Raw genomic sequence first — 27,138 nt, forward strand, 5'->3', positions numbered from 1 at the left:
GGTAAGAGAGAATCTCAAGCAGTCTCTGCACTGCTGGCACAGAGCCTGATGTGGGGCTGGAACTCATAACTGTGAGATCACAACCTGAGCTGAAGTCAGACCTTAACCAATTGAGCCACCCAGGCACCCCAAACATTTCTTTTTTTTAATTTTAATTTTTTAATGTTTGTTTATTTTTGAGAGACAGAGTGTGAGCAGAGGGAGGAGCAGAGAGAGAGGGAGACACAGAATCCAAAGCAGGCTCCAGGCTCCGAGCTGTCAGCACAATGTCGGATGCAGGGCTCAACCTCAGAACCGCGAGATCGTGACCTGAGCTGAAGTCAGACGCTTAACTGACTGGGCCACCCAAGTGCTCCTGAAACTTGTTTTTAAAAAATGTTTACTTATTTTGAGAGAGAGTGAGAGAGCGAGGTAGTGAGCATGGGGAGGGGCAGAGTGAGGAAGAATGAGAATCCCAATGGGCTCTGAGCTAACAGCACAGGGCTCAATCCCATGAACTGCAAGATCGTGACCTGAGCTGAAATCAAGAGTCCGACACTTAACTGATTGAGCCACCCCAGTGCCCCAACACTTAAACCTTTCTTAAAATGAATTTCCTTTTGCTTTTGTTACATGTACAATCCTTAATCAGACTCTACTAAACTAATGGCTTTCTCTGCCCATTGCTAGTTTTCTCATCCCGTGTTTACCAAAGTTCCATTTTTAGCCCTTTTGTCATTTCTCCTTATCCTCTCCTAAAGATTAAATTTTATAACCTGCATTCAGACATATTTTAGCTGGATATCCTACTTATCTTTGATTCCACCCCTTCCATCTAGTTATCAATCCAATAGACTTTTACATAGAAATCTCTTGAATGAGTTCCTTTTCCATTCCCTTGGCCTTCTTCCTAACAGTTATCATTACCATCCTAATAAATTATACATCAATAGCATTGCAGTAAGTTTTCCAGTCTAGCTCTTCAGCTTATGTACTATTACCAGATGAACATCTTAATTTCCCTCCGCTCAAAACAAAGTGTTCCTTGTTACTTATCAAGTAAGAGCCGTGACTTTTAAGACGCTCTACAATGGTTCCAATCTAACGTCCCAGTATTATCTCAAATGCCTTCCCTCCGTGGCTCCTTGGGCTCCAAACTGTTCTTTGCCTTAAATATAGCCTGTCATTTTCTATTTATAATTAATTCTGTTCTTTATGTCTAAAGTGTCCTCTTCTGTTATCAAAATCCTACCCATCTTTCAAGAGCTATTTTAAATTGCCTCTTTCATGAAAACTTCCCTGATCATTCCAACTGGATGGAATTTCTCTTTTGTGCAATAACATTTTCTGCCCTGAAATTATCTGTGTTTTCTTACCTCCAGGAATATTGCATTGAGTAACATGCAAAAGCACCTTGAAAATTGTAAAATGCTCAACAGCGTTATTACTGAATTGTCTTATCCAAAATAATTATTGGATATCTATATTCCAAAGATACTGACTTTCCCCCAAGATATTTCTGGAAATTCATCAAAATAAGCCACATACATGGAAGAGAAATCAGTCCAGTTACTTTATATTCACATTTTAAACCAAGAAAGCTATTTTCTACCTTGATCATCTCACTTTATTCTCTATAGTAAATGCCAAATGACTTTTAAATTCTTCCTAGAATTCTGAAGGACAAATAACTGCCATTAACTGGAGATAATACACTTAATTTCAAACATTATGAAAGGAATTACTTAAGTTCACAATGTATTTCAAACGAGAACAGCATCTCAAGATAGGAACTACTCTCGGAATCACATTCATTTGAAAGAACTGTCCCTACAACCTTATTTCACAAGTGAAACAGCATATGTAGGGGCTAAGAGTTTGGGCTCCAGTCAGACCAACCTGGGTTCAAACTAAACTCAATTACTTAGTAGCCATAATCTTGGGGCAAATTACTTACTCACTTTAAGCTTCAGATTCCCCATCTCTAAAATCTAGTTTTCTCTTGTTTTTTCTGATAAAGCAGGCAATGCTTACTGAACACAATGCTGAATACAGTATGGGGGGTCAAGAAAATTTAAAAACAACAAAAAACATCTGAGGCACAGGGAGATTAAAGACTTGTTCAAGGCACAGTTAAGTCTCACTACACTTTACAATGCATAATTGTATATTATAGTATAAATATTCCTTTTAGGCCTTATGCAAATACATTTTCAAAGTTGTATATAAACTATTTACACATTATTGTGATGAATCCTTTAATAAAGCAAAAATATTTCTGTAACAATGAATTTTTCCCCTGGATTTGATTAAATCAAGTAGTATCAAAAATGAGTTTAATTCTCTAGCTCCGATCTCACAGATTCAGAGAGGATTACTAGCAAGCACCCAGTTCATTGCTGAGTCCTGGCAAGCTTTTCAGATTTCATCCTGCTCTGGGAATAGTTAATTTCACCTGTCTGGATTAAAGTTTACTTACCTCTAAAATGAAGAGAGATCGTACTACTCTTTCCTTATGGCCTTTAGCAGTCCCTTCTTTTTCCATCTCTTCTATTCTAAAGCTCTCTCACACTGCCTTAGAATTGGAACTCCAGGACTTCAAACACATAATTTTTAAAAAAGGGTTAATTTTATAATAATGTTTTAGCTTTTTTAAGTGTTTATTTTCTTAATGTTTATCTTTGAGAGAGAGAGAGAGAGCAGGAGAGGGGCGAGAGAGAGAGGGAGACACAGAATCCAAAACAGGTTCCAGGCTCCAAGCTGTCAGCACAGAGCCCAATGTGGGACTCAAACTCACTAACCGTGAAATCATGACCTCAGCTGAAGTCGGATGCTCAACTGAATGAACCACTGAGGTGCCCCTTAATGTTAATTTTTTTTTGAGACAGAGAAGGAGCGTGAGCAGGGGAGGGGCAGAGAGAGGGAGACACGGAAGCCCAAGCAGGCTCCAGGCTCGGAGCTGTCAGCACAGAGCCCGATGCGGGGCTTGAACTTAGAACCGCGAGATCATGACCTGAGCTGAAGTCGGACATTCAACCCACTGAGCCAGCCAGGTTGCCCCAGAATGTTTTAACTTCTGATCAAATATCCATTTTCCAACATTATTTCCTGGTAAGCTCCAACTAGAGGAAGTTATGGGAGCTCTAATGGCTCCTGTGTTTGATCCATTCCCTCAACAGGCAACAGGAAATGGAAGTGTAGATCTACTAAGAATTTTGGACTTGAATGAATACTTATGCTGACCTCAATACTCCTAAAATCAAACCAGAAACATTAAGTTCTTAAACAGAACCACATCTAGTCAGATTCCTAGGAAAAGAAAAAGGAAACTACACATTGTCTTTTAGAAAAAGTTTTTTTTTTTTTTTTTAATTAGTAAAGAGAGGATATAGGCTAAATTCCTGAATCCTTTTCCATTTTACAAACTGACCCACAACATCCTCCTTGGATTCTCTCTGTGTCCACTTCACCACAACACGTGTTCTCATTTATGCACCTTCTGAGGAAATGATTTCCTGTCCAGACTACTTAGCCCAGACCAGTGGCAATCTACCTTGTGACTCTACTGAAGGTTAACAGATGAACACTCCTTGTCCTACCCTCTTTCACCCATAACACTTTGGGCTCCACTCCACTCCAGGAAAGCAGGATTTCTTACTCACACTTGTTCTAAGATGAGGTCAGAAATTTCCATTAGACATCAAAAATACATATCCTCCCGTTCACCCTTCCATTCATCCTTCCATTCATCCATTTACATATACATAGATATCAATGACAAAAATTTTTTTTCCACAGCAATTGCTAGAAGTTAGGAGAAAAGATCACCTGAAGATCTAAACTCCAATACCTGTAAGTGTGTGAAAAATATCATACCAACTTTAAAAATAACTCTTTAATCATATGCACATGAGGGGAATAAAGGGCGGCACCAGGCTGACTGGGGAAGGGTGTAAGGTATTTTCCCTTTGTCCCCATGTCAGCTTGGCACAGTTCTGAAATCACACACACAAGTGGAACTGGTTTGGGAAGTAGAATAAGAGGACTGAAGAGACAAAGGCAGGAAAGGAGAGGCAAGGGCTCGCAGTAGTTTCAGTCGGTAGACTCCAACACAGATTCACTCAGAGCAAGGTCCCAGTAGTGTTCAGCCCCATGCTTTTTGAAGTGCTCTCGAGCCATGTTCTCTGTAGGGCACTGTTTGAACTTCATCTCCCCAAAGCTCCGGTCTTTGGCTGTACCCTGGGAAAAAGACAAAATTTATAATAAAAACACTTTAAAAAAAAAAAAAAAGATTTACTTATTTACTTTTAAGATTTTTTAAAAAATGTTGTTTAAATTTATTTTTTGAGAGAGAGAGGGTAGGGAGGCAGAGAGAATCCCAAGCACAATCTGCACTGTCAGCACAGAGCCCAACATGGGGCTCAGCCTCACAAACCATGAGATTATGACCTGAGCTGAAATCAAGAGTCAGACGCTTTAACCCACCGAACCACCCAGGTGCCCCAAGATTTTTATTTAAATAATCTCTACATCCAACACGGCTCTTGAACCTACAATCCTGAGATCAAGAGTCACAGGCTCTACCGACTGAACTAGCCAGGCACCCCAAAACACTGCAATTTTTTTTTAATTCTTTAATTTTTAAAAATTTAATTAAAAAAAATTTTTTTTGATCTTTATTTTTGAAGGATAGAGAGAAACAGAGTGTTGAGAGGGTAGGGGCAGAGAGATAGGGAGACACAGAATCCAAAGCAGGCTCCAGGCTCTGAGCTGTCAGCACACAGTGTGACGCAGGGCTCGAACCCGTAAACCACAAGATCATGACCTGAGCCGAAGTCGGAGGCTTAACCGACTGGGCCACGCTGGCACCCCAAATTCTTCAATTTTTTTAACATTCATTCATTTTTTTGAGAGACAGAAACAGAGTATGAGTGGGGGAGGGGCAGAGAGAGAGGGAAACAGAGAATCTGAAGCAGGCTCCAGGCTCCAAGCTGTCGGCACAGAGCCTGACACAGGGCTCAAACTCACAAACTGCAAGATCATGACCTGAGCTGAAGCCAAACGCTCAACTGACTGAAGCACCCCAAAACACTGCAATTTCTAATGTAAATCAGATATAATATACTCTTTTCTAAACCCTAATAACATGTGTGTAGCAATGTAGTTGAACGTGATTTTATGTTAAAAACTATTTTAACCTCCATTCCCTTGGATATTTGTGTGAGTCTTCATGAATTTATAGGCATAAAGGTTTCAGGTTTTTTGGGTCTTTTTTTACTGAATGGAGGATGAGAAAGTCTGTGCTCTGATTGATACCTGGGTGGAAAAGCAAGTCAGGAAGGACTATGGAGGGTGAGATGGGATGAACTAGTTGCCCACCAGGCCTCTATGACTAGAGGACCTTTAAGGAAAGAACCAGAGGCTAAAAGGACTCTTTCCACAAGACCCGGTAAGACTGTATACAAGCAGGAGGCTTTGGGGTCCACTGACAAACAAGAATAGGAGGGTGAGGTGAAGAGGGGAATGGGAGCAGTGAGGGGGGTACCTGAAGAGAACTACAATAGAAAAAGATACATTACTGGGTGTAACCACATTCTCACCCAAGGCACCAACAACAATGAAGTCATAAAGTGCTATCTCAAGAGGCTTTCAGGGATCAGATTCCAATAAGAAGCTAGAGTAGAACCTGGCTTGTTTCTGAACCTGAGATACAATTCCTGTGGACTCTCAAAGGTAACTGAAAGAGATGAAGGGGGTAGGATATTAAATATCCAGGATGCAGGTGAGGTAGTTATTATAGCCTAATTTTGTATGCATAATAAATTGGAGGAATCTGGGATAAGATAGAAGAATACCCGAAAAACAGTAAGAATTGCCTATAAAGAGTGGTCTTAAAGAACTGGGGAAATTGGAAAGGGACCATTTCAGTAAGTGCTCTTCTGTGTTATTAGAATTTAATAGGCATTCACTACCTTTGACATAATACTTTTATAATAAATAACTAGTTACTAAATGAGTGCATTAAAAAAATAAAAGATAGGGGTGCCCGGGGTGGCTCTGTTGGTTGAGCATTGGGCTCTTGATTTCAGCTCAGGTCATGATCTCATAATTTGTGAGATTGAGCCCCATGTTGGGCTCTGTGCCGATAGGGTGGGATTCTCTCTCTCTTTCTCTCTCTCTCTCTCTCTCTCTGCCCCTCACCCACTTGTGTGTTCTTTCTCTCTCAAAATAAACTTAAAAAAATTTTTTTAAATTAACAATATACATGCACTCAACATACATGAATAAAATGAAAACATTAACTCAACACAAAGGTAGAAGATATTTACAATGTAAACAAATGTATTTTGGAGTGGGAATAAAAGGATTACTGCAACACATTAGGTTAAGGAAATAATTACTAAAACAAAATTTAATGCTTCCTGGAAAAATAGGATGGTATTTTATATGCTCACAAACAATGAACAATCCTTATTTCACATCTTGGCCTGAATAAGCATATGCATTCATTTAGTCTTCAGAGCTAATACTGGTTCAGGGTGCCTGGCTGGCTCAGTTGATAGAACACACAACTCTTGATCTCTGGGTCATGAGTTCAAGCCGCATGTTGGGTGTAGAGCTTACTTAAAAAAATAAATAAAATTTTTAAATTAAAAAAAAAAAGAAAATAAAGAGGAACTAATATTGGTTCATTAATATTTCAGGGATGAAGGACCTGTATAATCATAAAAAAATTGTATTTTACAGAGCACTATTACATCATAATCTAATTCTGGTCTCAGAAAACTGACAAATAGAAAAAGGAAACAAAATCCACATTTTGTAGACAAACCAACAGTAATTGATATTAAGTGTCTTGCCCCATTTGAGCAGCTAGTAAGTGGTAATGCCCAGACTCCCAACTTTATATTCTTAAGTCTAACACTTCTTTCACTATTATCCAGACCAAAAAAAAAAAAAAAAAATTCCCAGTGATTCATCTCCCTCTTTCTAAGTCTCATATCCATGACTGTGAAATAAACAACTCAGTCGAGAATTTATATTCTTGCCACCAGTTTTCCGTACTCTTCCCCAGATGGCATATACTATATACTCATCAATTTAAAATATAGTCAGGAAGAATCTGCTGCCAAACACGTAACAATGAATTCCAAAAGGAAACATGAACTACTTAAGGAATCAATCATTGCTTAGTTTTACCATTCCTTTGCTCCACTAGAACAGTATAAACAACCAGGAACTAGCTGAAGTTCTGCTTCAGTGTTTAACAAAAGATCACCTACCTCCCAGACTAGTACACATTTGTTGGTTTTCTTCACAGCTTCCTCATCAGATTCCTCATCATCTGGAAAAGACAATATAGCTAAATCTTGCTCTAGACTTAGAGACCAAGATTTAGGTTCTAAACAAAGAGTATTCAAGTGTACCCCAATTCTTTTAAAATATTGTTCCCCTTTCCATTGTATCAGGGTCAAATGTCTTCTGTTATCTTTATTTCCTGCAAATCAGACTGCAAGTTCCAAACAGAGATAGTAACTAATTCAACATTTACTGAGCACATAGTAAGTGTCAAGAGCTGAACCAGATACCAGGAATAAGGAGATAGAGACAAGGAATCAACAATAAAAACTTGTCCTAAGCACTTTGAAAACCAGGCCTCAGATGCCAAGACAACAGATCCGTTACCTAAGGAGTTTGATCTAATGGAGAAGGAGGGCAGATAAACCAAATGAAAATATCTTAGAAACACTTGTAAAACAAAAGAAAATATAGGGCAATTATAGTGAAAAGTGTACTTTAAGTAAGGCATGAAAATATCTTAACTAAGGACACAAAATATAAAAGGGCCAAAGTTAGGAAAATTAAGAAAAGTATGACTGTCTGCACATGTTAAATGCTAACCCAGGTCTGCAAAGGGGAGAATGAATATTGATGGAAGAATGATGGTCAGAAGGGTGTCAAATATATTTTATACATATATAAAATTGGGCAAAAGAATGAAAAGTATGTATGTGTATATATGTGTGCATATATATATATATATATATATATATACACACACACACACACACACACACACACATATAATTTTGCCTTCAACCCTTTAAAAACTTCTTTCAAGAGGCGCCTGGGTGGCTCAGTCAGTTGAGTGTCCAACTTTGGCTCAGGTTATCATCTCACGGTTCGTGGGTTCGAGCCTCATGTCGGGTTCTGTGCTGACAACTCAGAGTCTGGAGCCTGCTTCGGATTCTGTCTGTCTCTCTCTCTCTCTGTGTCCCTCCCCCACTTGTGTGCTATCTGTCCCTCTCTCAAAAATAAACATTAAAAATAAATAACTTCTTTCAAAAAATAATATAGACAATGCACATATGAAGTGCATAGTTTGCTGAATTTTCACAAACTGAATAGACTCCCATAACTAGTGTCCAGATCTGGACAGACAGGGAAAGCAGCTGGCAGAAACGCCCTGAAGGCCAGGGAGAAGAATAACATGCACATCATCACGTAATAAATATGTAGGCATGAATGTCTACATGTTCACAGTCCAAAGGGGTTTTCTACAATTCCTAAACATTATCTAGTGTGAGCAAGTGTCAGTGGGAGGGAGTAGATGAATGGACAGAGTACCACCCCACCTCCCACTCCATCCCCTCTAACCCCCATTCACCATCTCCCTTTGTGTTAGATGTCTGTTCATCCCACTTTATCCGATGCAGCATAAGACGCTTAAATTTCTTCTGGGCCTTGGGGCCTGGAAACAGAGAAGGAGAATTTTGCCAGAGTTGTAGATGATGATGAAGTAGAAAGAACCTCTGAGCTCATCTGATACTCAGCCATTAATGTGGTAGTTGAAGCAATACCAGGAACTACATCTTAGGTCCTTTTGCTCCAATAAACACAGAAACAGTGGCCCAGGATATTATACCCAGGTATGGCTCTAAAACTCTATCTTTTCCTCCTTTCTCCCCACCATGCTAATCACTTCAAAGCCTAGGGTTGTGTGGGGACAAGTCTCCTTCAGTTTTTCAGACTCACCCCCTTCCACTACTACCACGTTGACATCCTTGTGCAGTACCACCACCCCTGTCAGGTACAGTTGCCCAGCATTGGCCTCAATCTTGAACTTCTTGGCTGGGTTGCTCAAATTTCGAACTCTGGAGAAGGGAAAGTTTAGTTATGGCTTTTGTTTCAGTTAGCATCAGTAGCTGCCTGAATGGAATGGCAAACAAACAGATGGATCCAAAATGGTTTTCTCTCTAAAAACAAAAATCTGCGGAGTAAGTAAGCAAATACACTAATGCTTGAAAGGTAAAATCAATGAATCTAGAAGTAATTCCACTGTCTTATACTTCAAAGACTAGCACTGTATATACCATGTAATAAACAGCAGGTAATCAAAATTTACTCTAAGGAAAGAGATATTTACCATCATCCAAAAAAATGTGCAAGCTAATTGTTCTTGACAGTATAAAGATCAACAAATTCTTTGCCTTCTAGATGCTTATAATGTAGTCAGAATGCTACTCATGGAAAATTTCTAGAAGGCTACGTGAAAAACTGTTAGTAGCAATTACCTACAGTAAGTGGTACTAAGGGTTCAGAGAGTAGGGGTCTTGTTCAGCAAGGCCCTTCTGTATTGTTAGATTAAAAAAAATCCTCATTATCATCTTCATAGTAAGGAACGAGTTATTAAACACTAGCACGTTTTAAAAAATGGAAGGAACATATGCACTCAACATAAAAGAATAAAATGAAAACATTAATTCAGCACCAAGGTAGAACATATTTACAACATATTAAATATATTTTGGAGTAGAAATAAGAGGATTACTGCAATACATCAGGATAAGGATATAGTTACTGAAGAAAGAAACTTTTAATGCTGCCTGGAGAAATAGGGTATTTTCTGTTCCACAAAGGATGAATGATCCTTAGTTCACATCTTGGTCTCAACAAGTATATTCACTCATTCATTCTTCAGAACTAGTACTGGTTCACTGAGAAGCCCTCAGAGACAGAAGAGTAAGTCTTTAATCCTCATCATTATAAAAGCTTTACTAGCTCCTGATTCACGTTGGGGTCATTAGAAGTGAGTAGATATTGATGTTAGGAATGCTTTAGACCACAGTGATTCTGCCTCAAGCACTTGGAAAACTTCTGGCATTTCTAAGGGAAAGGCTGGCCCAGTTTGGACACCTACCTATATACAGATATGTGTACCCCCTGTGAAATGTCTTCTTTAAGCTTTTTAATTTTCTTGACCTTTCTCTGTTCTGCTGTAAGTTTTCGGGCAGCGTTGGCCTCTTCATGCGCTCTGTCGTGACAGGAAGGACATCCACAAGTGAGAAAGGCATTGAAGATCAGAGGCAAAGCTGAGGGAAAGAGAGAGCAACGGAGGACTCTCCCCTCCCTCCAAATATGGATCCCCCCAGAAGAGTCTGGGAAAGGTACTTGCCCTGGGTTTCCACCCAATCCCATGGCACTTACTTCTGTCTTTTTGCCATCTGAGCTCTGACATGGGCTTCTACCTTCGTGGGGTCTTGAACAGCTTCTGTTCCTAATACTCGCATCAAATTTGAAATTCTCACTGCAAGTGGAGAGAAGATTAAATTAAATTTCCAGCTGGGATAACCTGGCACCTCTTCTCTATCAATTCATAACTGTTTACCTATTTCAAATCCCTGCTCAAAGCTCACTTCCTCTAAAAACCCCTACCTTGAAAAGCCCATCCAAAGAACTCAGCATTTGTAGAAAGTCACATAATATATATAGTTGGTATACATTTATTTACACTGCTTGAAAATTTACGACAGATAAGGAGTTTTATTTCTTTGGTATTTTTCACTCTGATCACAACATGTAGTGAAAGATCCTGAACATAACAGTGCTCACGCAAAATATTACTGAATGATAACAGAAACTACAGGAGGGTTTAACAATATTTTCATTTTTCAACTATAGAATTAAGTACATAACAACTGTGGAAGCAGTGCAACTATTATCTTCATGAATTTCAAGACAATTATTCTTTCAGGAAGATCAGAATATTATATTTTTATACTTAAAAAAGAAAAAGCTTTAAATGACCTCTACAGTGAATATGTTGATCTGTCTTTAAGATTTCATTTTATTTATTTATTTTCTTAAATGTTTATTTTATTTTTTAATTTTTTTTTTTTTTAACATTTTTATTTATTTTTGAGACAGAGAGAGACAGAGCATGAACAGGTGAGGGGCAGAGAGAGAGGGAGACACAGAATCGGAAACAGGCTCCAGGCTCTGAGCCATCTGCCCAGAGCCCGACGCGGGGCTCGAACTCACGGACCGCGAGATCGTGACCTGAGCCGAAGTCGGACGCTTAACCGACTGAGCCACCCAGGCGCCCCAAATGTTTATTTTATTTTTGAGAGAGTGTGAGCGAGTGAGCAGGGGAGGGGCAGAGAGAGACAGAGGATCCAAAGCAGGCTCTGTGCTGACAGCAGAGAGCCAAATGAGGGGTTTGAACTCACGAACCATGAGATCATGACTTGAGCCAAAGTTGGATACTTAACTGACTGAACCAGCCAGGCACCCCTAAGATTTTATTATTAAGTAATCTCTACACTCAACATGGGGCTCGAACTCACAACCCCAAGATCAAGAGTCGCATACTCTGACTGAGCCAGCCAAGCACCCCTATGTTGACCTGTCTTAGCCAGATTGTAGAAAATTTAGGAAAGGAAGAAAATAACCAATGAATGATTCTGAGAAACAGAAAGCACTCAAATATCAAGAGATGCAAAAGTTCCTCTGGAATTACACAGATAAACTTAACACCCTTTCATCCCTGCCTCTAAGATATGTACCTTTGGGTTCTGGAGGAGGCATCAGGCCTAGCCTGACTTTCTCTTGTAGTTCCTTCTGTGCTTCCCTCCTTGTTTGCCTTCGAAGTTTCTTCTGTTCCTTCTTGGTAAGATATACCCCCAGAGTAACTGGTGTGTCATTGTCAACTGCCAGGTAGAGAAATAAAATAACAAAAGCAATAAGCCTATTAGAAGGATGTAGCTGACTATCAATCACATTAAAAGAAACTTTAAGTGTTATTAGTTATTTTTAGTTTGTGATAGTATAGCATTTTACTATCTCACTATCTATCTATCTATTTAAAAGGGTGGGGGGGGGAGGAAGGGGGCAAATCCTAAGCAGGCTCCACGCTCAGCATGGAGCCTGACATGGGGCTCGATCCCACGACCCTGGAATTATTATGACCTGAACTGAAATCAAGAGTCAGATGCTCAACTGACTGAGCCACCCAGGCGCCCCAGTATGTTCCGTTTTTAAAAAACATTCTTATCTTTCATGAGAGTGTTCTAACTTGTTTTTTCTTGAAGTAGTTGAATGCTTTAATCAACTGAAAAGTGGCAAAGACAGAAAACAAAATTAGAGCTGCTCCAGTTGCTCTGCATGAGGATTTGGGGTAGGTGGGGCCAAGATAATGAAATTTATAATTTTAGAGTTACAGGAATTGGGGAAAATCCTCTGGACTCCCAAAGCAGGTTTACTCAACTTTTAATTTTTTTAATTATTATTATTATATTTTATTTATTTTGAGAGAGAAAGCACAAGTGGGGGAGGGGTGGAGAGAGAGAATCCCAACCAGGCTCTGCACTGTCAGCACAAAGTCCAATGTGGGGCTTGAACCCACAAACCACGAGATCACGACCTAAGCCAAAGTCAGATGGTCAACGGACTGAGCCACCCAGGCGACTATATTATTATTATTATTTTTTTTTTTTTTTTAATTTATTTTTGGGACAGAGGGAGACAGAGCATGAACAGGGGAGGGGCAGAGAGAGAGGGAGACAGAGAATCAGAAACAGGCTCCAGGCTCCGAGCCATCAGCCCAGAGCCTGACGCGGGGCTCGAACTCACGGACCACGAGATCGTGACCTGGCTGAAGTCGGACGCTTAACCGACTGCGCCACCCAGGCGCCCCTTTTATTATTTTTTTTAAAGTTTATTTAAGTAATCTCTATACCCAACATAGGGCTCAAACTCACGACCCTGAGATAAAGAGTCACATGCTCTCCTGACTGAGCCAGCCAGGGGCTCTGACAATTTTTTAAAACAAAATCCCTTACGTTCTTCTAATGATCCACACTGATGACAACTAAGTAGACTCTGGTTAAGTAAGGAGTATCTTTACATTACACAACATTACATAATATTACAATGATTATCATATACTATATTATCTCAAAGTCCCAATCTATTCTTCTAAACTTATTGGAGTTATTGGCAAGCAAATTTACTAATCGAGGTATTACCTCCTCTGTTCATCCCAAATATGATGAAAATGTTAAAATCTTTTATGATCTACATAATTCTTGAAGAAGGCATTATCAATCAACATTATCTCTATATGTGAGAAAGTTCTGTGTTCTAAACGACTTACCCAAGGGATTCAGCTAGTTAAAAACACAGCTGCAACTAAAACCTATCTCTTCTGAGTGAGCCAACAGGCTTTTGCTACAAAGATGATCAAGAGAGAAGAAGGCTGAAGACAAAGACGACTGAAGGGCAGTGGTGTACAAAACTGGAGTTGGGAGTCAAAGATGAGAATGCTTTTTAAAACCCAACTTGTAATATACTTCAGTTGAAACCATCTCTAGGTTAGGCCTCAATGCTCTAGACCTGCACTGTCCAATACTGTAGCCACGAGCCACGTACACTATTTAAACTAAAATTAATTAAAACAGAATAAAATTTAAAATTCAGTCTCTCAGTTGTATTAGTGCAACTCAGTTTTCAAATGCTCGACGGTCACAAGTGGATAGTGGCTACTGCATGGACAGCACAGAGAACATGTGCTGTCCATTGTCACATGAAGTTCTATTGGATAATACTTCTCTAGAGCCTTGATTGAGTAATCTAGACATTACCTGGAGGGTTGAGTTGGGCTGGATGTTCAACAAGATTTGTGATTCCAAAATAATCTTCTCTCTTGGGATTTTCCTCTGTACTAAAATTGGAGGAAGAAGGGAAAACAGGATATGTGGGTAGAGACAAATCTAAGAGAGAAGGAGTCTCAGAAACACAATGAAAAAATGCACTCTCCATAACATATTCTAGCACCTTTTAGTTTGCATATCCACAACATGTAATTGTATTACACATAATTTTCAAGATGAGAAAACTGGGTCCACTAAGGTTGGACATACAATCCACACCAGTCACTCTCAACCTTTTTCTACCCTAATATCCCTGATGGATGGATGCCACATTCTTTCACTAATAACAATAACTCCCTGGGACAATGGTTGACAAAGGAAGGGTTAAGGGGAAAGACTGAGATACAGTTTCCTAAAGCCATGGATCAGAATTATAGAACGGATATAATTAAAGCTCTCCAAGTGTTTCTCAAATGATTTCATTCTTTCCCTCATCAATTAAGACTCCTTCCTCTCTATTGTAGGACTGGATCTTTAAGAAATGTAAAAGCCTATTATAGGTAGCAAAAAAAATAATAACCATGTATAACAAAAGCAAATATAAACTTACATCCTTTCTCTTTTAGATCATTTGTGCCTTTTCCTTCCCATGTTAACCTTAAAAACTAAAAATAACTTATTCAACATATTTACCAATTAAGAGCCTGTATATGGCTACCTATTTCACTAGGATTTCATAATTTTATTTAATGCATGAGTATTATCTCTCCCAATAAAACTCTAGCCTTATTAAAAGGTATTAACTAACAAACTCACAGGTCAAAGCCATTGGGGATGATGTAAGAGTCCCACCACTCAATTTCAGGGATATCTCCTTCCTTTAGTTCTTTTTTAGGAGCAATGAGGGCCAGCCTAGTGGAAGTATGGATGCCTGTTTTTCGAGCTGCCTGTGAGATCTCTGCCTGCAGCTTCTCCAGTTGAGCCTAAAGACAAGATAAACAAAGATGGGAAGATAAAATGGAGTCACAGAAAACAGGGAAATAGTAGAATCTCAAATTTTAAAGTACTCCCTTGTTGCACTCTTTATGCCTAATGCAAAGAATTCATAATTTCTGAAAACTTAGAAGAAAAGAGGCATTCTACTTTATCCTTTACTTAAATGATTTACATACAACTACCCTTATCACCATCCTTCACCCCACAGTGTGTGCCTGCGGCAAATACACAGAAATGGAATTCTATGAAAACTCCATTCTTGAGAATGAAAACAAGAAGCAAAACTCACCGAATATAGAGTCAATTCAACTCTCAAGGTGTATGGATTATCTGCAGTAAATGTTATATACCAAGCTAGCTTTCCTCAATCACGCAGAGGGTTCTGAATTGTTTCCCTCCACTGTCTGTATGTGAATTTTCAAAGTCAATTTTATTTCCACTTAAGTAGAATGGAATTAAGACAAATCAGCTAAAATTCAAGTATCCCAGGAATAAAGTAGTTTAAAAATTAGTCATTGCGGGGCACCCTGGGTGGCTTAGCTGGTTAACAGACTGACTCTTGATTTCAGCTCAGGTCATGATCCCACAGTTTTGTGACTTTGAGGCCCACATCTGGCTCTGCGCTGACCCTGCTGAGGTTGCTTGGGATTCTCTCTCTCCCCCTCCTCTGCTTGCGCTGTCTCTCTCAAAATAAATAAATCAAAAAGAAATTAGTCATTGCTTTATTACTTGTGTATCTAATTGCCTAAAACTTTGAGAATTGAGTTGGCAGTATTTTAGGACTGTATTACATTTCTTTTGTCACCTTCCTAACTTCTTTGAAGTTCTAGGTTATATTCTTTTTTTTAAAGATTTTGTTTTTAAAGTTTATTTACTTATTTTGAGAGAGACAGACACCATGTGAGTGGGGGAGGGGCGGAGAGAAAGAGGGAGAGAAAGCATTCCAAGCAGGCTCTGCGCTGGCAGTGCAGAGCCCAAAGCGGTGCTTGAACCCACAAAGCCGCGGGATCATGACCTGAGCTGAAACCAAGGGTCAGATGCTTAACTGACTGAGCCACCCAGGTACCCCTGAAGTTTTAGGTTATATTCTAAACCAGATACCTTTGTCCGTAATCGTTGGGCAATCTTCTCAAATTTGCCCTTGTCATGGAATTTAAAAGTGCGTCTCTGGCGCTGGGAAGGGGCAATTGAGACTCGAGGGTCAAAAAAAGTATTAGACTCCATGTCTTCTGATGGCTTTTCTTTTAGCTGTTGTTTGAACTGTTCCCTTTTCACAGCACGAATATTGGCCTTCAGAGTGGGCATGCGATGTGTCAGCTCAATCTCTTTGCCTGTTGCATCTACAGTGCGACCTTGCTCGTCGAGAATCAGTGGTGTAGGTTTAGTTTGATCTTTTAACTCCACCTTCCTGCGAAACAGCCCACAAAGAAATAAATGCCATATGGGACAATAAATAAGGCAAACAAGAAACAAACAGAAAATGAAACAAATCAAACCAAACAAAGAGAACTAGGTTACACACAATTCTAGGGAACATAAACCCATCTGTGAATAGTAACACCGTGACTGAAAACATCAAACTGAGTATGTGAGTACAGAGTAAAATCGGATGAAATGAATTTATATATTACATTGATAAGAATTTGCAAGCCTATCTTCACTCCGGAATTTCTGAATCCGACATAGTATGCCAAACCAATTGTAGGCGCTAAAAATAAAGTCTATCATTTTTATCCAGTTGTAGAGAACTCTCAGATCTGGTATCATTCACTGAGGTCTAATGGATATAGTTCTGAGTTAGGAACCAGGAGACCGGTTCTATTCTTAGCTCAACAACAGATAAAGAATCTTAACCTCAGTTCTACCAATTATAAAAAGAAGCTAATAAATTCTGCCACGAGCAAGCTAAGAGAATTCAATTGGTATTTATTAAGCACACGTAAGAAATATGAAACTGTAAGAAATGATTTACGTTCCTTGGGAGAAAAGGATCAGTAATATTCGAAGGTATTTATTGCTTCTCCAGCTTCAGAAATACTAAGGGGTTCCATGAAACAGATACTCACGGGGGAGCAATGCCCATGGCGTGGAGATTGGCCAGGCCCACCATGTTGGCGTTGCCAATGAGCCCTGGCTTCAGTGCCAGCTGGGCTTGGATGCGGGCTTGTAGTTCAGCTGCTTTCCTCGCCTTCTCAATGGCATCATTCATGAAAGTGGCAGCCTGGGAGGGCTGAATAGTGTTGCCAATTGGAAGTCGCTCTGGCTGGGAAGAAGAAGGAGTCTTTGGCTGTGAGAGAGGAGAAAAAAGAAATAAGAATCAGAAGAATCAGACAGGCGGACAGGTCACACATGTAGACTGGTAGATGGTGGCACGGAACATGCAGTGACCTTCCAAACTCAAATGAGTGGATAGCAAGAAAATGAGAGTGGATGGAAAGAAATTCTTTGCTAAAGAGTCTTCATTTCAGAGTAATCTGAGCACAATACCTGAGGTGTAGGGGGGCTAATGAAGCTCAGCTGTTTCTTCCTCTCCTCAATTTGCCGTGTTGCTGCCTCCATCATCTGTTTGATCTGCTCTCGGTGGGGGGAAAAATTGAAAAACTGTTAATATCTTTTTTTTATTTCTCCTATACAGGTTCCTAAACACAAAGGGCTTTTCAGGTCTAGAGAACTAAAAATTTTTTGAATGAACCCACCAAATTCTGCCTGTACCACAGGCTACAAAATTCAGTAAAGAAAAGCCTACATAGCTGAGCACTGAAACATTTCAACCCATCTTCCTCAAGCAGGAGTGGCATGGTAGGTAGTAACATAGCTTGATGATTAAGACTCAGGTTAACAGGGCGCCTGGGTGGCTCAGTCGGTTGAGCGGCCGACTTCGGCTCAGGTCATGATCTCGCGGTCCGTGAGTTCGAGCCCCGCATCGGGCTCTGTGCTGACAGCTCAGAGCCTGGAGCCTGTTTCAGATTCTGTGTCTCCCTCTCTCTGACCCTCCCCTGTTCATGCTCTGTCTCTCCCTGCCTCAAAAATAAATAAAATGTTAAGAAAAAAAATAAAAAAGACTCAGGTTAACAGAAACCTGAGCTTGAATCTTAACTCTGCCACTTAACACTTATGTGACACTGGACATGGTATTTAATCTCTAAAACTCCAAGTGCCTAAAAAAAGGTAACAACAGACCTACCTTACAGGGCTATTATGAGCATTTAAACAAAACTCTTGGCAGAGTCCACACAAATTATACTTTTAAGTTTATCTATTTAATTTTGGAATCTCTACACCCATGGTGGAGTTTGAACTCACGACCCAGAGATCAAGAGTCACATGCTCTTCTGACTTGAGCCAGACAGAAGCCCCAAATTATCATACTTTTGATGAATTCCTGCTTTGGGTAACTGGAGACAACAATGCAAAGATCTGTTTCCTATCCCGTGTAAAATACTTCTTCTGTCCTAAAGAATATGAGAATAATAACCTTTGAGAATACAATCAAATAATTCTTGAACTTCCCAAAAGAAACCTTGCTGTCAAGGTGTTTCAAGATATATTTTTAAATTAATCACACACAAAAAAATTTTTTAAAGTTTATTTACTTTGAGAGAAACAGAGGGATAGGGAGAGAGGGTGGGGCAGACAGGGAGAGAGAGAATCCCAAGTAGGTTCCTTACTATCAGCGCAGAGCCTGACATGGGGCTTGATTTCACGACCTGAGCAGAAATCAAGAGTCACATGCTTGAACAACTGACCACCTAGGTGTCCCTAATTTTTCCTTTTCATTTTTATTTTAGAGTCAGGGGCAGGGCAAAGGGAGAGAGAGAGAATTCCAAGCAGGCTCCATGCTCAGTGCTGAGCCGGACACAGGTCTTGATCCCACAACCCTGGGAGGCGAAATTAAGAGTTGGATGCTCAACTGACTGAGCCACCCAGGTGCCCTAAAGTTTATTTTTGACATCTTTTTTGTGTAAGTGATATATTTACATAGTTCAAAATGCAAAACAGTACAAAAGAGTATATATACTGTGAAATCTTCTACTCCTACTCTCTATAAAGCACCAGTATCTTTCCCTGCAGAAATATCATATATAAATATATATAAGCAAATTCATCCACCCTCCCACACACATATATGTATATATTCTGTTCTTCTTCCAAGAGACTTTAAACAGCACAAGAAATATTTATTATTTATGTAGTATCAAAATTGTTTTAAGAAAACCCATTTTAGGGGCATCTGGGTGGCTCAGGTGGTTAAGCAGCTGACTTTGGCTCAGAGTCTAGAGCCTGCTTCAGATCCTATGTCTCCCCCCTCTCTCTCTCCCTCACTCCCTCTCTCTGTCAGTTAAGCGACCGACTTCAGGTCTTTTTCGTGGGTCCGAGCCCTGCATCAGGCTTTGTACTGACAGCTCAGAGCCTGGAGCCTGCTTTGGATTTGGTGTCTCTCTCTCTCTCTCTCTTCTCTCTGCCCCTTCCCTGCTCATACTCTGATTCTCTCAAAAATAAATAAAACATTAAAAAACAATTTTTTAATTAACAAAAAAAAGAAAGTCCATTTTAAAAATGCAGATAATTCTTATTAAAAACAAGTCAACTTGAAATTATTTTAGTGGATTATAGCATGTCAGCGTTATATTTGGAAATTCTCCTCTGTCATCAAGCTGAGTTCTGATTAGTTCAATAATTTTCTCAATGACCCAACGAGGTAGACAACTGGGCAAATCATGTATGTAACACCCTTGTTTGCCACAAAACAGGTGCTCGTAAATGTTATTTCAATAGCCTTCAGGTGAAATACTCCTGGTTAAACTGAGAAATGATAAAACATAGAGCAGTAAACAAAAGTTTCCCAATGCTAAATACTAATTCAAATCAAGGTCATGATGAATCTGGACCCCTGCATCTCTCACTTCTTCAGCTCACAGAATCACCGCTTTCAGTCCCTAATTACTCACCTGGAGCTTAGTCAGCATGCCAGGACTCTCTGAGGGAGGCCCAGGGATCACTTCAGGCTCCTCTTCCACCTCCTCAAAACGCGGTATCCGTCGCTTCTTTACTCCTGATGATTCCTTGGAGATCTCAGAGTCATCACCAAACACTTCCTAAAGAAACCCAAGATGACAGAAGAGTTTTCTCCCTGCCCATGGGAGAAGGGAAGAATCATCCTAGTCCCTACCAGCATTTTGTAGCTTTCCCCAGAGTCCTTTAGACCCTCCACCAAACGGACCATCTCACCCAACTTCATCGTTCTCCTACTCCAGTCAAGCAAATTTCATCACCATGTCCTTATAAATGTTCCCATCTCAAGGTCTTTGCCAATACTACTGCCTACATTTGCAATGATATCCCTCGATTTTTTCCACACCCCTGTTCCAAGTCCTGCCTAAAACTCGCCTCAGGAAGTTTTCCTCACTAATAATCTCATCTCACTCTGATCAAACTGTTGTTTTATATCCTCTTAGCACTTAAGAGCTGGCTTCATATTACATAAAATTACATTGTTAATATTCTGCTTGCCAAGTGTTAAGTCTTCCAATGTTAGTACCTTCTCCCAATTAGAGTCTAAGCTCTTTCAGGACGGGTTTTCTCTTTCTTCTTCAGTATTACCCAGTAACACTCTGTTCTCATCAAACAATGGGAACTCAAATACGCTGACCAATTTGCAAGGTGAATTTAACAGGACCAAGAGTGGCCAACTGGAAGGGACAACGGGAAAAAGCAAATGTACACACCGGTGGTAGGCTTTGGGTGACATCCCCTCTTCACTAGGAGGGCTCGTGTTTTGCAAGGACATATCCTCGGCCAGGGGCGAGCGCTTCCTGGAACTCCTACAGTTCAAGAAAAAGGACTCTCCCATAATATATTGTGTGGGGTGGGGACCTGAACGGACCAAAATGGGACCCGTATCCCAACGCTACCTAGATACCTCCTTCAAGAAACCATTTTTATCAATCCCACCCAATGTAGTCACTTCATTCACAGCATGCCTCAGCCCTTACACAGCCACATGCCCTATTATAGCATTAATTTCACTCCACAGATCTGTGCAGATCGTGGATTAAGCATTCCCACTTAAACATACCAAATTCAACATCAATCTGAAACCCTACAGTCATCTCTAAAATTTATGAGACTGCTACTTAGATTTTGTAATTTGTGACTATATTCTGTTGTGCCCTTCCTTAAATTGCAAATTCTTTTAAGGCAAGGACTATTTCTCATTCCTCTCACCACCCACGATGACTTAAACACAAAAGGCACATGACCCTCTTTCTCTCGGTTCTACAGCCTGGCCAGGGACCAAGCAGACATTGCTTATTCACTCTTTGTGCCCCAGGAAAAGCAATAGGATAGCCAAGGTATCAAATGCACTTTGGAAGGTTTGATGGGAGTCACAGAAAAGACTTTTTTAAAGCAAAAGAAAAGAGATAGAGAAACCAGCCACCTGATGCAGCTAATATTGAAAAAAGGCATGACCAATCAGCAACTACAGAATAAAAAGTGAAGGAAGTAAGACACTAATGATGGTCCTTTTAAGTAGTCCACTCATGGGGCCAGATGACCAGCCATATTGCTATATAGCAAACAGCAGGCTCTCAAGACATACAGTAAATAATAATTTTCATTAGGTATCCCATCTACAAGTCCACTGTAGAAAAACCTCTAAAAGGAACAACAGGGAGGTTTACAACAGTGGAGTCACATTCTGAAACATCTATTAGGTATCAAGTAAACCAAAACATAAAACCTTAGAGCGATCAACTTATAGGTAGTAGTAAGGGGGGTGGGGGGGGAGGAGACAAAGGGAAATGTAAGAACTAAAACTCCTAACTGTACGTGAAAAAGGACAAAGCTACCAATTGTTTCCCTGAAGTATTTCAACCCATGAACTTACGTAGTTCACCATCATAAGATGGTGATAATACAAGCTCACCTCCTCTCCTTTAATGTCTTAGTATCTCTCTTGAATATTATGTATCCTAATATTAAATACCAAAGTGTGAGTCAGGTAAGCTTAGCAAATTTATTACCATTCAAAACACTCCCAAGCTCATCAGATAATTAACTGTAACCTACCTTTAGCTCTCGTTTTCTGCTCCTGTCACTGCTAGACTTGGAATGTCTAGAGCTCCGGCCTTCCTCCACAGCCTCAAATAGTTTGTCCACAAATCGGAGAGTAGAATCATCAAGAAAAGGTTTCAGATGGTCTGACAGGAAAAAAAGAGGTGGTAGGGTTGAAAAAGTTAGAGTACAAGGAGTGAGTGGGTAGCTCAGTTGGTTAAGTGCCCGGCTCTTGATTTCTGCGCAGGTCATGATCTCATGGTTTTTAAGTTTGAGCCCTGCATCGGGCTCTGATGTGACAGTGCAGAGCCTGCTTGGGATTCCATTTCTCTCTCTCTGCCCCTCCCCTGCTAGCACATACAGGCTCTCTCTCTCTCAAAATAAATAAACTTAAAAAAAAAAAAAAAAAAAAAAAAAAAAAAAAAAAAAAAAAGGGGCGCCTGGGTGGCTCAGTCGGTTAGTCGGCCGACTTCGGCTCAGGGCATGATCTCGCGGTCCGTGAGTTCGAGCCCCGCGTCGGGCTCCGTGCTGACAGCTCAGAGCCTGGAGCCTGTTTCAGATTCTGTGTCTCCCTCTCTCTGACCCTCCCCCGTTCATGCTCTGTCTCTGTCTCAAAAAATGAATAAACGTTAAAAAAAAAAAAAAAAATTAAAAAAAAAAAAAAAAAAGACAAAGTAACAGTACTTAGTCCAATATTAGGCATATAACAGACACCAACACTGGAATTTTACCTCCAGGAGGGAGGGAAATGTTTTCCTAAGTTCTTTGTAGGATTCCCATAAATCCTCTTATATTGAATGACCTTGCCCTATGAGGTAAAAATATGGTTACAATTTTTTGCAGTAAGAAGTAGCAAAGCCAGAGCAATCTATTCAGGTTGAACATCAAAGTTAATGATGAATAATCACCCTAACTCTTCCCAAAGAGCAAGCTGGAAGAGACTACTATTAACAAATTCTACCTCCCTCAACTTTTTTCATAAACTTGGTTTAGTTATCACTCTGAACTTGAATCTACCCATCTGACTTTAGCATATTTTTTCTTTCTTTCTTTTTTTTTTTTTTTTGAGAAAGAGAGAGCGAGTGAGCCCCCACAAGCAGGGTGAGAGGGAGAGAAAGAATCTGATGCAGGCTCTCCACACCCAGTGCAGAGTCCGAAGCAGGGCTTACACTCACAAACCGTGAGATCATGACCTGAGCCAAAATCAACAGTCGGCCACTTAACCAACTGAGCCACCCAGGCGCCCTTAGCATCTTTCCTAAGTAAATATAACTTAGTTGATTCAACTGACTTGACATTGGTCAAAAGAAGTCAGTCTGAGATTCAAAATATGTCATAAATGGGGTACCCAGTTGGCTCAGTTGCTAGAGCCAGCATCTTGATCTTGAGATCATGAGTTCAAGCCCCACATTGGGCATAGAGCTTACAATTAAAAAAATAACAAATAAAAAACAAAATATGTCACAAATAGTATTAAAAAAAGGGAAAAAGCAAAATTAGTCATTTAGGCTATTTCCATCATAATGCAGGAGAAAATAATATGTGGCCTAATTTTTTTTTAGACACTCCCAGCAGAGAGAATTTGGGGAAGTTCAAAGCAGTGTTTGGGATCCTGCTATAAGTCAAAAGATTCATAAAACAGGGGCTCCTGGGTGGCTCAGTCAATTGAGTGTCCAACTTTGGCTCAGGTCATGATCTTGAGGTTCATGAGTTCAAGCTCCACATCAGGCTTGCTGCTGCCAGCCTGTCAGCATGGAACCTGCTTTGGATCCTCTGTCTCCCTCTCATTCTGCCCCTCCCCCACTTGTATACTCTCTCTCTCAAAAAATAAAAACATTAAAAAAAGATTCATAAAAGGACATACCAGCTGCCTTCTTCTTGTCCATGCCCTTCCCCACACAGTTCAGTGCTGCTGTGACCACTGTGGGCTCTGAGAAACCCAGCACCCTCTTCACTGTCTTCTCTATCCATGGCTTCAGTTCATCCAGCTCCCTCTTAGACAGTGCCATTCTTCAGGAAAGGGAGGGTAGCTCGAATGGGATTCAGTCCTGCACCTAAAAAGAAACCAGGAGAACACTTAGTTAGAGGGTAGGAAAAGAGCACCCCAAGCAATGTTTAGTGTATCAGGAATGCCCTCTCTGCCTCTCTTCCCAATCCTTAGGCAAGTTCCTGCACTTCATTTCGACCTAAATACTTTCTCCAAAACCCATTACTTAAAAGCAAAAAGAACTACATTTCATTTGCAACTCTAACTCAGTTAGGTATCAGTGGATCAGTGAAATCTGGGGAATAAACAAACCAACCCTGGGAATAACCTAGTCTGAGAAATGAGTTCTAGCTTCTTTTCTGATCTTGTCATAACAAGGAGTGGCAAACATATAACCTGAAAACAAGACTGAAAAAAACCCACCCAGAGGCCAGCTTTTCTTTCTTTCTTTCTTTTTTTTTTTTAATGCTTATTTATTTCTGAGACAGAGAGAGGCAGAGCATGAGTGGGGGAGGGGCAGAGAGAGAGTGGGAGACATAGAATCAGAAGCAGGCTCCAGGCTCTGAGCTGTCAGCACAGAGCCCGACGCGGGGCTCGAACTCACAAACCGTGAGATCATGACCTGAGCTGAAGTTGAACGCTCAACCGACTGAGCCACCCAGGTGCCCCCCAGAGGCCAGCTTTTCTATCTCTCCTGCTTCCAGGTAGGCATTCCTTAACCTAGCCTTGACCTGTAGGATTCCCTTCTTTTAAGGAATGGTGGTGGGGGTGGGGAGGGGGAGAGAGAAAGGGCTATCCAGGTCAGCCATCCTATATTAAAGTTCATAATCCTGGGGTGCCTGGCCGGCTCACTTGTTACGGCATGTGACTCCTGATCTCTGGGGCATGAGTTCAAGTCGCACATTGGGTGTGGAGCCTACTTTAAATAAATAAACCATTAAAAAAAAAAAAACAAATCTTATAATCCTTAAGAATGCTGTCACTTATCTCTACAGTCATATTCATCCCTGTGGGAATTCTGTACCCAGATCACGTTCTCTCACGTTCTACTCTGTCAGCTGACTTTGTAAGATTAATTCTTCACCTCAGAAAAGAATGCCCTCATTTTGGATGTACTTTCTCTCTCTCCCTTTTCATCTTTATTCTTCTACTTTTTAGCTTAGCAGAGAAAACACTATCATAAAGGACCCCCTACAACAAATCTTTGTTATTTAATGCAAGTTAATATAATTCTTTAACATTATTCATTTTACATTTTTGATCTCCTACTTAAACAGCAAAACTCATGAGCATAGAGAAAATTTTATTTCCCTGATTTTCTCCATAAGTGCTTAAATCAATAAACTGCATTGACCTCCATTTCCAAGCTAACTTCCTCCCAGCACTGCTACAAATCAGGGTCTCCGGTAGTCAATCTTTCAAGATGTTTTAAGACCTCTTTTCTCCTAAAAGATAGTCTGATTAATTTCTACTTTCTTGGCAGGTTTACCCTCTCTATAAGACCTGTTGCTAAACAGCATATTTAATTTTGGCATAACCATGGGAAGCCAGTAGATTAAAATCAAGAAACTAGGAGTGAAAGATTTTGTGTCTCAGGGACATGTTCTATGAATAATTCTATGGCAGCTCTATTCACCTATATCATGATAGAGTATAGTTTATAAATCTCTGTATATTAGACATGCATTACCAAAAGAAGCATAGACACCACAGAGAGTGAAGAAAGAGTTCACACTGAACATTTGGGTCACAGAGTTCTACTGTTTACCAGCTTTGGGGCAAGTAATTCCTCTGAGCCTCGGTCTACTCATCTTACAAATTGAGGACAATCTGCCATACCTTCATCATTTTTTATCATTCAGTAAATATTTATTGTATAATTACTAAGTCTCAATCAGTGCACTGGGTGCTGCGGATACCTACAACGGTGAACGTATCAGACAATCCTCGCCTTAACGAGGCTTACATTCCACTAGAATTGAATCATGGGCTAGAAAGCGTAAGCAATTTGAAAAGCCAAAGCAACAAATGAGCTACCACTCTATCAGATGAAACGTGTGCCCAAATACTACACTAACAAATGTATTCAATTTCAACTCAATCCTCTAGCAAACTAAACAGCCAGTGGACAAAAATAAAAGTTCCCAACAGTCACTAGCTTTGTCACTAATCAAATGTTCAACAATAACTGCCTGGGACGGGGAGGGGTGGGGTGGGGGTGGAAGAAGAGGTAGGCAGAAGGATCTCTGAATGAGCAGGTAGCAGAATCCAATCTTCTGAAGAATCCCCTTACTCCGTGTTCTTTGCTACAACCTGAGTTTCCTTCCCTCTGCAACCCCTATTCTTCTCTGCTCTTTCCCTATCTCCCACTGGCTCCCCACCCCACCTTGTCCTCCCCAAACTCCCATCTTAGAGCCAGTCTCCCCACCCCGTCCCCTTCCCGCCCCCGCCCTTTTCCTCTTTACAATCTCACTCCAACCCATTCTCCCTCAGAACCTTGTACTTCTCCGGCTGCCTTCCCACTGAACCTTCCCGCCTGGGTCCTGCCCTTAGACTGAAACCTGGTCCTCACCGCTCGGACCACAGCATATCCTCCCCGGGCCCGGGGTCACTACTCACCTCACAAACTTCAGCCCCTGAGACGGAGCCCGAACGTTACACCGGAACCGGAAACCCTCCGACCGCCCTACGGCCTGCCGTCGCTACCGCCACGGCCGCCGCCACGCCGCGGCCCCCCGACATGTGACGGGGAAGGGCGGGGCCACCGGTTCGCGCAGCCGTAGTAACCGTCTTCTCGGCGGCGGCGCGCATGCGTGCCCGAGCTGTGAAGTTTGCCTGTACAAGTTCCTACCTACTTAGGTTTCCCCAGCGAAATGCGGTAACTAGATTCCTGCGAAGTTAATGTTACCTGAAGCAGAAATTGGGCTGCTTGCAATACTCCTAGTGTGGAGACTAAGTGCGCTAAAAGCGGGACTTTTGCGTTCGGGCTAAACGCGGCCTCTCTGGTAGTAAGTAAACCTGAGAGTCGTGGTCGCTAGCATTATCCGCCCCTCTTTAACCTTTCTCCCTTACTTAAGCGTGATGCCAGAGACTACCAAGAAAAATGAGAACATAGGAGGACTCTGAAGATAGCAGCTCCGCATTTGTTCCTTTTACTGTCTCATTCATTCACTGACATAGTAAATATTT

The 27,138-nt window shown here is 40.7% G+C and overlaps 1 protein-coding gene across 5 annotated transcripts; it reads right to left on the reverse strand.

Moving 5' to 3' along the window:
- Positions 1–3,859: 3,859 nt before the first annotated feature.
- PRPF3 (pre-mRNA processing factor 3) lies at positions 3,860–26,698 on the reverse strand. Of its 5 annotated transcripts, none has more exons than XM_019432985.2 (16): positions 26,569–26,698; positions 23,827–24,016; positions 21,978–22,108; positions 19,856–20,002; positions 17,394–17,477; positions 16,973–17,193; positions 16,008–16,314; positions 14,727–14,893; positions 13,902–13,981; positions 11,826–11,969; positions 10,468–10,567; positions 10,181–10,294; positions 9,016–9,134; positions 8,648–8,731; positions 7,263–7,324; positions 3,860–4,218 (listed from the first exon to the last, which is right to left on the reverse strand). In XM_019432985.2, the coding sequence occupies exons 2-16, from the start codon at positions 23,969–23,971 to the stop codon at positions 4,072–4,074; spliced, it is 2,052 nt and encodes a 683-aa protein (XP_019288530.1). In that variant the 5' UTR covers positions 23,972–24,016; positions 26,569–26,698; the 3' UTR covers positions 3,860–4,071. The 5 variants fall into 5 exon arrangements, with proteins under 5 accessions (XP_019288530.1, XP_019288532.1, XP_019288531.1 ...); XM_019432987.2 differs by lacking the exon at positions 26,569–26,698 and adding an exon at positions 26,446–26,559; XM_019432986.2 differs by lacking the exon at positions 26,569–26,698 and adding an exon at positions 25,304–25,394.
- Positions 26,699–27,138: the final 440 nt, after the last annotated feature.

Source organism: Panthera pardus, unplaced genomic scaffold, assembly GCF_024362965.1.
Source record: "Panthera pardus isolate Hobbes unplaced genomic scaffold, ASM2436296v1 HiC_scaffold_11, whole genome shotgun sequence".
NCBI lineage: Eukaryota > Metazoa > Chordata > Mammalia > Carnivora > Felidae > Panthera > Panthera pardus.

What these genes read in the sequence shown, in the direction of transcription:
- PRPF3 (XM_019432985.2), bottom strand. Translation starts at nt 23,971, where the DNA reads ATGGCACTGTCTAAGAGGGAGCTGGATGAACTGAAGCCATGGATAGAG. An exon ending in CAGATGGCAAAAAGACAGAA is followed by an intron (nt 10,295 to 10,467) that starts GTAAGTGCCATG and finishes CTGTCACGACAG; the next exon opens with AGCGCATGAAGAGGCCAACG. An exon ending in AATGTGTACTAGTCTGGGAG is followed by an intron (nt 4,219 to 7,262) that starts GTAGGTGATCTT and finishes TCTTTTTCCCAG; the next exon opens with GGTACAGCCAAAGACCGGAG.